The sequence below is a fragment of the Chelon labrosus genome, assembly GCF_963514085.1.
Source record: "Chelon labrosus genome assembly, chromosome: 4".
NCBI classification, from domain to species: Eukaryota; Metazoa; Chordata; class Actinopteri; order Mugiliformes; family Mugilidae; genus Chelon; species Chelon labrosus.
This window is the reverse complement of record NC_140340.1, coordinates 28,143,795-28,157,295: the sequence shown is the minus strand read 5'-3', so window position 1 is coordinate 28,157,295 and position 13,501 is coordinate 28,143,795. Positions and strand designations below refer to the sequence as shown.

Below are 13,501 nucleotides of genomic sequence, written 5' to 3'. Positions count from 1 at the left end.
GATTAATATCTGACACTAATGTCCCTTTTTAATATATTGACAAGCTCTAACATCAGGAGGGAAAACTTTGCAGAGCCCTTGGCCGCGGTCAGCAGGGTGAGATCAATCATCGCTGGTATTTGGATCGCGCTGATACGCTCAACAACAGAAAGACTCGACATGTTTTCCTGAGCCTCGCTGCGCTTCCACGTCATCCCGTTTTTTGTTTTTTCTTCAGCCACTCCATCCTTTAAAACGCAGCCAGTCCCCCTGATGATTACTTGGAAGTCTGAGCACGCATCTGGAGCATACAACAGTCCTGAGTAGCGCCGGCGGACTGAAAATATCCGACAATGCGGCCGAGACTCGCAACTGTCGTGTGCTTTTTCAGCTTTGTGTGGCTGTCGGAGTGCACGCCTCCGACCTGCTACTCCAGAGCGCTGGGCCTGAGCAAAGAAATCATGACTCTGCTGGATAAAATACACACCTCCCCTCGAACGGTGAGCAAGAAAGCTTTCACCGCACTGTTTTTGGATTTCAGGCAGCTGCTTGAATGTACACTAATGTTTTTTTTGTTTGTTTTTTTGCAGAAACAGTGTGCTGAGATTCTACCTACGATCTTCCTTGATGTGCATGTAAGTTTGAAACAATGGGGTCATGCGCAATGCTGTAAAGTAACTAAGTATATTTACTCAAGTAGAATTTCATTTTTTAGGCTACTTTCTGTTTCGGCTCCAATTCAGAAGAAAATGTACTTTTTACCCCATTACATTTATCTGACTTCTGTAGGTATTTAGACTTGAAAATAATGGGTATTGAAGTTTATCAAATGGGTAAAAGCAGCTCTGTCTCATTCAGGCACTCTGTTTAAATGTTAATGCATAAGTAATATTCATCAAATAAAAAAAATAACCCTGACCAAGCCCTTTTTGGTATAAAATGAATACTTTTAGATTTTAATTTGCTGATCACACCTTTACTTGAGTAATGTTTGGAATATATGTAGTTCCTTTGCTTTTTAAAAGGCTTTTTTAAGTTGTGTTATATCTTTTACTCATAAAGATCTGAGTACTTCCTCCCACTCTGAACATCCTTGTGATGTGGGGGAAGAATCTAAAGCTGATTTTTGAGCATCTCTTGAGAAACATGTACTCTTGTCTCGCTATATAATTTTCAGTAATTACAGAGTTTATGAAGCAATAATAGCTAAAGGAAGTTATTTAACACAAACCCAACTGATTCTAGTATAGATGAGAGCTGGAACGTTAACTCTCTCTGTGAACATGAAGCCTTTTAAGTGCAGATTTAATCAAACTGATCCAAAACTTGATATGTTATCTGATGGGCATCAGTGGGGATTTGTGAAACTGCGTGAGATACGCACAAAAAGTCAAATCAAATGACTTCACCCTTCACTTGACCTGCAGATGGTTGCACCTTTTAGGCTCTTGCATGCAAAACCAAAATCTCTGACAAGAACTAGAAAGTAATTCATTCAGTTTGAGAAACTGCTGGTCTTTGTTTTCATCTTTCCAGAACGGCTGCGTCACCGCCAAGCTCCGTGACTTTCTTTACGTTGTGTTGAACCATCCCAGCCAGGACTGTAGAGAGCGACCCAGGATGGTGCTGCTGAAACGTAATGTCCAGAACCTGTACAAAATCATCACCAGAATCTGTTACCGGGTGAGAACTTCTCAGCTTTGTTTTTTATCTAAAGATTTGTGTTTTAAAGTCGGAGCGACTCAACCACATGTTTTTGTTGTTTTTTGTTTTTTTGTTTTTTTTTCGTTGGCAGGACTTAGTGTTTTTCACAGATGACTGCGAGGCTATTGATACTGGACACAGTCGCCCACACTATGCGGAGGACAGGCTTCAGCTACTGCAGGAGGAGAGATGAGCAATAGACAAAGCATTCACAAAACTCCAAAGTAGCAGTATGTAGAATGGTAAAGTATGCACAATAAACACCACAGCCTGCAGTGTATCACATAAGCACATCAAACGACTCTAACAGGACACACAGTACTGTTTCGTGTCCTACCTAGTGACTGTGGGTTAGCTACACACTCATGTTAGTGGACATGTGCGGTTACATTCCAGCAAGGAGAGCAGAACTTTCCACAGGAAATTTGCTGAATGCCAACCATGCCGACGAAAACCCTGAAATAATAAACCAATAAGAGATGCTTGTGAGCCAGGTTTAACCGCTGCTTACTTACCAGGGCTGATCAAAGCTTCACATGTCATTAAGAGAAATATGTCGTGTTGCCATAACCTTTGGTCTGACTAGCAAGTCTTAAAGAGCACTATACAGCATTTTGTAAACAGCTGAAGAGTTGAACATGGTGGTTTGAAAAGTTATGTTACAAATAGATGTCCTAATCATTGCTTTCTCACAGCTGTACAGTCTGTTCCTTCTGGATGTTCTTGTGTAGACAGTTTTCAGTCCTGAATGAAAGCCTTCATGGCCTTAATGAGTGTAAAATATTAGAGCAGTCTCTGCCAGATGTCTAGTATATACTTTTTTTGTTCCCTTTTTATATGTACTACATGTAATAAACCTTATCTTTATGTATAAGCTGTATGTCCTAGTTGATTTATTCCCTAAAGTCTTTCCCAAAATGTCCGCCAGCTGCTTTTGGGAAACAGTATAAAACGCTGGCACTCTTCCAGGGTGTGAATCAGCAGGGTGTATCTCTCTGAAAATTCATATTTTTAACAGGAGTGAGCTTTTTTCCACTGCAAGTAACACACTCTTTGCATAGCAATCATCAACAATTACTGATGTAATTTAGTTCAGATATTTTTGGTCGAATTGTAATGAAAAGCATTTATATAATGAGTTGTTTTAGTCTTAAAGTACATAGTCTTCTATGTCTCTCCAAACTAAATGAATCTGGTGGCCATGTCTGTGTTGTGATTAACTGTATGAGAAGAAATGTGACTGTTATACAAACCACAGTCCACATTACACAGAGAAGACAAAAGTAGGGAAAACGTGGGACTTTTATTAAGTTTTATTGTGATCTCATTGGTTTCTCTACCTCTTTTTAGATTTGTATGGACAAACAGCGAAACAGCTGTCAACACTTTCATGATTTGGAAACCAGTTTGCCCCCTCGTGGTCTTTGCTGCCCTCTGTTGCTCAAGGTGTGTTACTGCACATGAAAATCTTTTACGATTATTGTGACAGAACTGCACAGAAACAGTATTTTATTTCCATTTCCCCCTAACATGTATTACAAGTCTTGTGTTTGGCAAATGCAAAAGTTAGCTCAATCTTCTTCAGCACTGATATAGTGTCTCTATTTTATAAATCTGTTTTTGGGTTCATTAGACGAGCCACTAAGACCTCTCAACGCTTCCACTTAGCTGTGATGAGTGAACTGTGCCAGTGAGCATTCAGTCAGCTCTTTGGACTGATGAGGCTTGTCATGTGGTGAAGCAGTGCGCTGCTGGCAGCAGGAACGCGTTTAACAACTTCCCTTGATGGTTCAGTGAAAGAACGACTCAGCTGCCAAACAGCAGCCTATTTTATAAAATAAAAAAACTTTCAATGTTTCTGTTTTAATAGTGAATAACTCATCTTCTGACTGCCTGATTACATATAAGATAATCATTTAATCCTTTAGTTTGTCCCAGTGGGGGACATGATATGATATGATATGGTCGTCCATGCAAACAAGCATTTATTCTCCCCTTGCACGTTTGCATAGTGGCACCTATCGGTGCAAATATGCAAACGTGCAAGGGGAGAATAAATGCTTGTTGTTCCATGGATTTACACCTTGAAATGATCACAAGGTGGCGCTGCTGGCCCTTCTTCCACAATACCTAATTAGGAGTTGATTAGTTTTCCATCTTTTCAACTACTGACAAGAGACTGTGTAAAAGGATACCACAGACAGGATGCTATTAAAAGGCCTTCCTCTCTCTCTGTTTGTATTTGACTGACATTATTTAGTAGCAATCACTTCCATCTGTGAGTGTGCTGTCTGTTTTTTGCTTTTTTTTTGCTCAGAATGGAGGATTGTGACTCTATTACCTTACATGACTACAAAATGATTGCACCCTCGGAGGGTTTAGTGGATGGAAATACAACTGATTGCATTTAAGCTAAGCAAGGACACAGAGTCACACAGACCCGTGGAATATGTTCCGGATTTTTCAACTAAAGTAAAACATTTTTAAAGAAACAGCTCAATGCTGTGTCTTTGTAATATCACAGTCGGGTTAAAGCATTCTTTAAACTCTGATATGCTTTCAAAAATCCGCTCCATCCGTCCTTAGCAGAAGAGTTTTTTGTGCTAGATCTTACAACACAGTCTAATCGTTTTCTAATCATTTTACAGCCTGTAAGTTCATTTCAGTTTGGTCCAGGCAGCAGTAAGTAGCCTTTCCTTTTCTGCGCCAAGACTCCAGTTCTTACACTTGTGAACCATCAGGTCTGAAGCCCTCACAGCTAATTAACTAAAAGGAGCAAAATGTTAGTCAGCAGCATGTGGCTTGTTAAGAAATGAGTCCACAGTGCGGTTATAAAGCTTAATTGCCGTGCTTATTAATCATCATTACAAGGGCCAGCAGAATTTGAGTCGAAACGAGAACAGAACATTTAAACAGCAGGCTGCCGCGCAATCTAACAACTTTATGTTCTGTGACACTGCACCAAAAATGCTAAACGCTGCGCAATAAAAACACAACTTAGCCGAGGGGTGACAGTAATCATTCTCTGCTTTGTTGAAGTAAATTTCCTCGTAAAGGACACATCACAAACCTATTTACATGAAAGCATCGGTGATGTAGCTTGCGATTCCGCTTTGTTTATGGGGTTTTCAGGCAATTTTCCATCACATTTAGTGCTTTTATTGCACCTTAAAAGAAATGTTGCCTCATTAGTGCGCATAAGAAAATGTTTCCCCCCTCTTGATTTCCAATAGTTGACTGGCACACTCTGTGCACTGGTTGTGCTCAGTAAATCTGTGGACAGAGGCTTGTGTTATGGTGTTCAACAATTTAAAACTCACACATAGCCTAGTGGACCCATGTTTCCCCCCTTGTCAACTATTAAACGTACCTTATAAAGTTGCAGTTGTTCCATGGATGTACACCTTGAAATGGTTAGGACAGGTCAACAGAGGACTTCTGATACAGTTCAACAAAAGCAGTTATTAACAGCCGTAATGATTCAAAAACTCACATTGTGATGACTTTATTGTAATTTCTTACTTAAAACTATGTGAAGTGGTGAGATTCAGGTCATGAAGTCACCCCAGCCCTTCAGGAGTAGTAAGCTGAGACACTGCTGCCCTCTAGTGGACAGACGCGTTTCATGGACGGGGATCTGCTTCATAAAGGTGATGCTTTCTTTTTTTTTTTTTTTTAATGATATTCATATTCTTGACTCTTAGCAAGTGTACACCTGTACCTGTATCCGTGCCTGTATGAAACTTTTAATACTCGACTCAACAGTGTCTTTATATCCTTCCTAAATGTTGACTCTTACTGTATGATTGACTCCAAACTGACTTATTGAGTTGAATCTTTTGAAAAAACGTGCTGTAATGTTCCTTTAAATAACACTACATAACAACATCTGGTTTTCTGCAGTCGCTTTTTGATCCTTTTCTACAAGTAATTGGTGATGATGGCCATCTTTATGTTCTCATTTATAACGTTTATGCTGCATTGCTATTAGTATGTCACATGGCTCCCACTGTCTTGTACAGGCTTGTAGGTACAGACCAAAAACCTGGCTGCCTGTTCAAATTGCGTTGCCTCAGTAAAATAAGAGTTTTAATTTAAGCCTATATCTCCCATGCATGCCTTATATATTTGGGACTTGAAGTTAACATGTTAAATAAATGATTTAACCTCAGACTTCTCTTTCAATATGCCTTTTGTGCATGACATACACTCACTTGCCAGTTCATTAGATACTCCAGTGAAAATAACTTAATTCCAGTATAACAGTTCTGCACCAAATCCTCCTTCATTGTTCAGTTTACATTGAACCAGCGTCAGAAAGGTGGTAATTCAACTGTATGATCATTTTGGAGGATGTACTTTGTGGTGCTGTTGAACTGGACTGTATTAAACACTAAAGTGTTTCTGGTATTCAACCTATATAGCCCACTGACTAAAATGGGGTTCTCAAAGCAATAGAAACATGTGTACCACAAACTACCTCCTACCAGTGAAAACACAGTTGAATCAACAGCTCTCTTAAGTTATTTGAAACAAATGCTGAATACCATAATCTTCATGAAGATAAGATTTAGAGCAAAGTCCTTATATAAGAATGCATTCATTTACGCTAGTGTACTTAATGAAGTAGCAAGTGACTGTACAAGGCATTTCTATGACAACAAAGTGAACGTTAAATGATAAATCAGCTCATTAGAAGCTGTAATGAAGATTTAAAAAAGCACAAATGTTTCAGGAGGCCTGTTAACTCTCTCCATAAAATATTTTAAAAACATTGATTTTATTGCCGTGGTTTGTTGATTCATGGATTCACTTACTACAAATTAAAAACGGCCTAAAAAAACAACAAGACTGGCTGCTATTAGGACAGGTTGAGGAGGAGACTCCACAACGCCTGACCATGTGGTCATTGCTGCCACTATTGTATATTATTTACACAGCATTATGTGTTTCTATTATATAACTTAAATATCTTTCATATCTGTTTCTGTGTATCTATCTATGACTGACTTTGTTGCAGATTCATTTAGCCTCGGTGCATGGATAAAATTTTTGTAGGGTTACGGTTGGGGTTGTTTTTTTTCCTCTCTTTCATTTAATAATAATGGAGGTGCCCACTGATTTCTTTAGAAAGCTGCTATTTAATTCTATATATATTCCAATAAAAATATATATTTAATAACGTACGTAATTTATAACTGGGCTGTAAACATAAAATAATAGAATCAAATCAAACGTTCAGATATTTTTTCGTGTCTGCTGCAGAGTTTAAGTAGAATTTTCCTCATTTGCAAATAAGGTTGATAAAACGCGTCTATAGTCAGTGGATGGCCTATCGTTTTCAAAAATATCAGACATGTTAAATAAAATTAATAAATACATATCTTTTTTTGTTTAACATGCCAATTAAATAAAATAATACGTTGTGTATAGGGAGCAAGTTAACGGCTCATATTTGTAATTTATGGCTAAAATAGTTTAATAAAAGTGTTTTTCATTTTGGTGCCTCCACTCTGAACGCACATTCACATTTATCATCAGAGCTGATGTGTGTGTGTGTGTGTGTGTGTGTGTGTGTGTGTGAGCGAGACAGAAAATGTGTGACACTTTTTCTTAAACTATTTTCTGAATATTAATACAACTGGTAAACGTTTGAGGACAGTTTCGCTGGAGAAACTTTCTTCAATAATTCACCTCAAAGCGTCCAGTCAGGTATAAAAGGCCTCTTCTTTACTAGTTGTTTGTCCAAGCTGTATAGACGGTTTCTAATGATCCATTTTCCTGTCTCGGGGATCAATGAGTTTTACTTCGGAGTCAAACAGCCTCCTGTGATCTTCTGGATGATATAAACAAGCGACTTTTGTTTTCTGATTGGCTCCTGGCAAGATAGAGAGCAGAGCACAAAAGAATGAAAGAGTTTCAAAGAATGGACGGATCCCCTTTGGCTCTTTTGTGTCACGTTTCTCTTCTATTCAGGCAGAGCGTTCATCCGTGTGATTTGGACTTATTGTCAGGGATTATGTATAAATTCATGCCTCGTGGACAAAGGAAGATGTTCGGATAAATGAAAAAATACTTTGCATTAAAAACACGTGAAAGCGGCATTGTAAAACTTGTGCGTAAAACTTGCACGTGTTTCGGAATAAATCGGGCTTCTTGTTTAGGACAGCAGCCTTTCAGTGCCGAGTCTGAGGAGGAGGAAATCACAGCGCACTGAGGAGAAGTGCTGCCCGTCCCAGTCCCCCGTTGACATTTTAGGAATGATAAAAGTTCCGCCTTGCCTGGAGCTACAGCCTCGCTGGAGCCGGCCTCTGTCTGCGGCAGATTGCCTTTGCTCATTACAGCAATTATTTTACTCGAGTTTAACCCCTGCCTGAATGGCAAGGAAGTCAAGAGAAAGCCTTTAAAACTGCTGTGGAGTGTCCTGTAATTTCCCTCTATCTGATCCCTGTTTTGTCATTTAAGCCTTCCCGGTGGCAGAAAGTGACTCCGGCGTTCAGGTTTACGTTGAGACCGTTTCTTTATGTGCGCTGGGAATGTAATATGTTTACATGTGAATCGGCACATGGCTCCTCACACCCTGTCGTCTCCATAATGGGGGTGTCACCTGGCTCATTTTACACCCTAAACACACGTAATGACACTCTAGTGGATTGTTTACGAGCAATCTCAGCCCAGAGAAGCGATCTCCAATATTTATCGGTGCGTTTTGAAGTCAGCACAACTGGTTGTCCCCCCCTTCTTCCTCACCATCTCCACCCCCTTAAACTCTTCTGGCGCCAACAAAATCTAGGTTAGATGTTTCAAAGCAATAGGCGACAGCTGTTCCAATACATTCCAAATAACATGTGACAAGTTTAAATTCTCGGTGCACAGCAGCTCTGCAGGGCTGAGGGTTAGCTGAAGTGACCAGTTCTGTTGCAAATACTCGTTTGGTCTTATATTGTGAATTATTTTATATGATAGTCTTCTTAATTAGATTTTTACAAAGCACAATATCTAACTCTGTGCTATCCTGAAGCTCATCAGATATGTTCTACATGTGTGGCTTAGCTTTACAGACCTGATATTAATTATCCCCTTCTGCATTTCCTTAAAATAGTTGTCTAAAACACACAAGAAAAATAAGTTTCAACGGTCAAAACGGGCCTCCGTTTCCATATTTGTCCATACAAATAAAAAAGTTTCTCGTATTGTAAAAAGGATCAAAAAATATAGCCAAGCTTCAGTGCAACAGGATCAGTGCAGGCGTCAGTCAAAACGTACAACTTCTTAATGAAAAAGAATAAACAATTTATTGTTAAGTTATGTCACAAATATATTCATAATATAAATGAGGATATTCTTCAAATATACAGTATTTTACAGTACACACATCCCTTCCGAAGGGAATCAATCCGACAACAGACAGTGCTGTTATAAGAAAAAGAATAAAAATAAAAAATAAAAATGCTGTGGTTCTCCAAATTCACAAAGAGCACTCATTCACGCTGGATTCAGTAACCCGCTATAGTTACGCACTGATATGAATGCAAAGAATGAAAAAGTATGGATTCTGTGGTGTGGCAGCAGCGCACGGGTGCGATAAAAGCCCAACCTAAGGTCGTTGGTGGAAAAAAAAGGTCAAGCTGCTCAACAGTCTCTGATAAATAGCCCTTTTACCGTTCACCTGGCCGTAAGCAGCCGTGAAGGAGTGGGCTGTCTTGGACACGCTGTGGCGCACAGCCTACTGTCCATACTTGACCGTCCATTCATGTTACATCACAGGGCTACACGTACTAAGCTCTTCTCCAGCTCTCCACTGCAAATGTCCATCTTAAAGTCATTTAATAATTTTTATCTTGAAATAACATTTTAGATTTAGTTGGCGTTCTTTATTATTTAAATGTCCACCGACAAAAAAATGATTTAAGAAAATTAAATGACTGTTAAAGCTGGATTATTTTGCAGTGTGTGAACTTACTGGCGAAGACAAGAGGAGTGGACAAACTTCAAGGTCCTCAGAAGGGGGTCTGTGAAGAGACCATGGCCCCCTGACAAGATGCGACACTGACCTCACCACCAGGATGCTTCTTTATTTAATACAGTGTCACCTCGCCGGTCCAGAGGGCTTCCTCTCTCTTGGGGCCCTCACAGAGTAGTCTTAACCCCCTTGAGTCCCACTGAGCGTGCCCCTCCTCCTGCGTTCCCGTCAAGCCAGGTGGTACATACTGTATCCGACGTGAGCGGCGTACAGTCCCACGGGAGAAACCGGCAGCGAGTGCCTCTGGAACGGGTGAGAGCCCGCGTAGGACGCGGGGACGTGCGCGCTGAGAGGAAAGGAAATCCCGAAAGCTGGGGGCAGCATAGGCTTAGCTGCCATTTTCAGTTTTTCAAGTTCGGCCTCCTGCAGGCGCTTGGCTTTGGCTCTCCTGTTCTGAAACCAGATCTTAACCTGCGTCTCCGTCAGGTTGAGAGAACTGGAGAACTCTGCGCGCTCTGCGATAGAAAGGTACTGCTTCTGACGGAACTTTCTCTCCAGGGCGAGCAGCTGGGACGTCGTGAAGGGCGTCCGGGGCTTTCTGTTCGTCTTGTGTTTTCGCAGCGGACAGGCAGGAGGACTCAGTCTTCCTGGAAGAAAACAAAACGTTTTAATTCAAATGACTTATTGCACATAGCAATGCCAAACCCACACAAGAATATATATTTAGTAAAAAGTTTGAGTAAAACACACTGACACTGAAATAGATTCATCTCAACAGAAACACGTTTAAAATGAATCAGGGTACAGCGTTGACTAAGAGATGACTCATTCCTCTAATCTGTGACACCACAACTTCAACTTACTTGGAGGCGTGGGAGAAAAACGAGGACTCTGTATCCATGAAGTCCTCTCTTTGCTGTCAGGGCTCTCGGGTTTAATCAGCACGTCGTCTGGCATGTTCATGATGTCGCCCACTGAAAACGAAGAGCTCATGGGTAAAGCAGGAACCGAAGTATCCAGACTGCCGAAAGATCCCAACCGTGCCCCTTTCCCCAGCGCCTGGGACGTCCCGGCTGCGGACGGCGCATCCGGGGACGGCAGTTCTCTGCTGGGTTTCCGATCAGCCATCAGCGCCTCGACGCTGAAGGGCAGGATGGCGACTTTGGGCTTCCCCGTCTCCTCCGCGGGGCTCAGGCTGGTCTGCATTTCTCCTCTGAATCGGGGAGAGAGTTCTTCAGTTTTCAAAGCAGCGGTCAAAGCTGACATGGCGGTCGATGGGGCCATACAGGTCCGACCGGCACTGGTGAAGTTATAGCTGACTCTGGCGTGTACCGTTTGAAAGAGTTGCCGTTGGGTTGCGACGCGCCTTAAGGTGACGGTATCCTCATGTTTATGTGGCCAAATTGGAGCGCAGGGCTGTAATAAGGCAAACGTGGAGAGAGAGGCGACCAATCAGAGGCGAGATGGGCTGGACCTGTCGGAGGGGGGGGATCAGAGTGGGAAAGTGAACAATAGTTACTTTTGATCACCAGCAACTTTGGATAAACATAAAGTCCTAATTGCTCTATCAATACTAATCCCTCAAAATAATAGTTTAGTCCAAAATATATCTTAGAATTATAATTAGATGAAGTTATTGGCACTTTATAAGTGCGCATCTCCTTCTATTATCACCTTTGTTTATATATTTTTGATAACTATCTTTTCTGTGTCCAACTTTTTGACAGGCCCATAACGCGTATGACTTTGGCCATGCGCTCATGGTGAAGCTGAACGTTGCACAACACTTTACGGCCCCTCTTTACGTGATGCGCCTCTTGCAGCGCGCTGTTTATTGATGGCTGCGGGGCTCTAATCAGATTGAAACACACAGGCCTTCGCAGTCATTCAGGGGTAATTATCGGGCTTGGGGGAGGGATCACTGGGATTTTTCCCCCCCTTTGACTACATCCATTAAAGTCAAAAATTATGTGGAGTCGGAGCGAGAGGGGAGGAGGCAGCGTGGAGCCAAGGAGAGACTTAACCCAGGACTGTCATTGATTTACCTGCTGCTCGTGTATACCTTCTCATTATCGACAGTCCACGCAAACAGATTTTTCTTTCAGACTGAATCTTTATCTGCTATATATGTAAACGTTGGCCCACACCTTATCGGACGCACGCTATCGAGACTGACTTAAAAAATAAAACGCAGCTCCAATAAACGTCCGATTTAAAATTGGCTCCACAAATCTTCGCGCAAAGAATAGATCTATCAGGTCCCTACCTTTTTTTTTTTTTTTTTTAAACCGACCAGTTCTCAGGATCGCGTCGCTAATTGCCAAGCATAAACAATCTGTCACGATTTGTCAGTCTCTCTAATGGGCAGACAAGTTATGTTGTTTTTAGGCGCCAGCAGCGGCCGCATCAAAGCGCTCCACTTTAGGGAGACTATTGAAAAAGTTGAACCCGCACCGAGAGCGCAGCGCCGCCTCCTCCTCTATCCGCCCTAGCCCTGGGACACTGAGCCATTCAGCCTGAAAAATTAGCTTTTTCTCAGCCGATCGCACGCTATTTCCATCTATTCAAATGAGCGCTATGGTCGTGTAATAGTAGGCTCCTCGGAAGAAAACAAAAAAAAATAGGGTCAGCGCCCACAGGTTGCTTCCAAGCAACTGAAAAGGATTCCAAGTGTTTCCCCAAGATACACATTAGAGCCACAGACCTGGACGTGTGTTGTTATGACTGTGCTGCGTTGAATGCAGAGAAGTGCTTCTCCGAGATCAGAGGAGGTTACGACTTTTGGAAGCAGTCATAAAGTTTCAAGTCGTTTAATGACGGTCGTGGTTAAAATAACTAAATTGCTTCCTTCACATGAACAGTGCGATTCAAGGTGACACAGTGATTTGCAGGGAGCTGGTTTGCATAACGATCAAGATATCCCGATAAGGTAAATAATTTGCTATTTGCTGAGGCTTGTCATAACAGCGATTTCACAAGAGGCCGCGCAGTGCGTTGGAGATCACTTCCCTGAAGGCAGAACGCTTTTCAAACAACGTCAAAATAATTAGAATAAAATCAATAAGAGTCATTAAAATATTTTCAGAAACAACAGAAAGGCCTGTGGCTATTTCCGGCTGGCACTTTCATATTTAAATCGCTGCCACTCGTGTTCCTGTTATCTTGCGTTTTAGAGCAGATAACATTCGGTTAATAAAAACTTAACACACAGGGCTTCATTTATCGTTTCCTCATCACTACATCCTGTGTGTGTGTGTGTGTGTGTGTGTGTGTGCAGGTAGCATGCTTCCCGTGCAGTTTGGAAACACTTAAAACCCTCCAACCTGGAACAAGTGACATAGCTCAGAGAGCTTTGAAGTCACCGGAGTCTCCCGGGCTCCCGCGTCCGTCTGAAGTTCCCTCTGCTTGGGGCTCAAACACTTAACCGGTCCTCCAACACCAACTCGTTAAACGAGTCTGCGTAAACACAAATAGGCACACATGAGACGCATTACCCTGTGAGCTGCGGTGAGGTGCGGCAATTGCGCACGGTCCGCTTATTTATCCGGAGATGCGCGCTCTATCCCAGGCTCATATTGATGTTCACTGATGAGTCTGTGATCCGATTATTATTCCTCCACATTTACACTGACTTGATTTCATAACCATAATGGTATGTAAGTTGTCTATTTTTAAAACATGACAAACTATTTTCTAAAGATGATCACCAGACCACAAGTAGCCTAGATTTAATAAACCCACATTTAACGTGATTATTGCCTCCGATTGTCACGCTGTCATTGTTTGTACTTTATTTGCCTTGTGAACAGACCAGCAGCGTTGCTGGAAAACAATGTTGGTGGCAATTAGCATCCC

The 13,501-nt window shown here is 41.6% G+C and overlaps 2 protein-coding genes across 3 annotated transcripts; one reads left to right on the top strand and one right to left on the bottom strand.

Moving 5' to 3' along the window:
• The first annotated feature begins 273 nt into the window (after nt 1-273).
• On the top strand, nt 274-4,125 carry LOC311487635 (cytokine-like protein 1). 2 transcript variants are annotated; one of them, XM_084543987.1, is made up of 5 exons: nt 274-479; nt 570-614; nt 1,516-1,662; nt 1,775-1,925; nt 3,034-4,125. In XM_084543987.1, the coding sequence occupies exons 1-4, from the start codon at nt 333-335 to the stop codon at nt 1,874-1,876; spliced, it is 441 nt and encodes a 146-aa protein (XP_084400113.1). In that variant the 5' UTR covers nt 274-332; the 3' UTR covers nt 1,877-1,925; nt 3,034-4,125. The 2 variants fall into 2 exon arrangements, with proteins under 2 accessions (XP_084400113.1, XP_084400112.1); XM_084543986.1 differs by having other exon boundaries at nt 1,775-4,125.
• Nucleotides 4,126-8,961: 4,836 nt separating this feature from the next.
• Nucleotides 8,962-11,024, bottom strand: msx1a (muscle segment homeobox 1a). Its single transcript, XM_084543628.1, has 2 exons — nt 10,510-11,024; nt 8,962-10,293 (listed from the first exon to the last, which is right to left on the bottom strand). The coding sequence occupies exons 1-2, from the start codon at nt 10,928-10,930 to the stop codon at nt 9,875-9,877; spliced, it is 840 nt and encodes a 279-aa protein (XP_084399754.1). The 5' UTR covers nt 10,931-11,024; the 3' UTR covers nt 8,962-9,874.
• Between the last annotated feature and the right edge of the window lie 2,477 nt (nt 11,025-13,501).

What these genes read in the sequence shown, in the direction of transcription:
- LOC311487635 (XM_084543987.1), top strand. Translation starts at nt 333, where the DNA reads ATGCGGCCGAGACTCGCAACTGTCGTGTGCTTTTTCAGCTTTGTGTGG. An exon ending in TACACACCTCCCCTCGAACG is followed by an intron (nt 480 to 569) that starts GTGAGCAAGAAA and finishes GTTTTTTTGCAG; the next exon opens with AAACAGTGTGCTGAGATTCT. An exon ending in CGATCTTCCTTGATGTGCAT is followed by an intron (nt 615 to 1,515) that starts GTAAGTTTGAAA and finishes TCATCTTTCCAG; the next exon opens with AACGGCTGCGTCACCGCCAA.
- msx1a (XM_084543628.1), bottom strand. Translation starts at nt 10,930, where the DNA reads ATGGCCCCATCGACCGCCATGTCAGCTTTGACCGCTGCTTTGAAAACT. An exon ending in TTTTTCTCCCACGCCTCCAA is followed by an intron (nt 10,294 to 10,509) that starts GTAAGTTGAAGT and finishes GTTTTCTTCCAG; the next exon opens with GAAGACTGAGTCCTCCTGCC.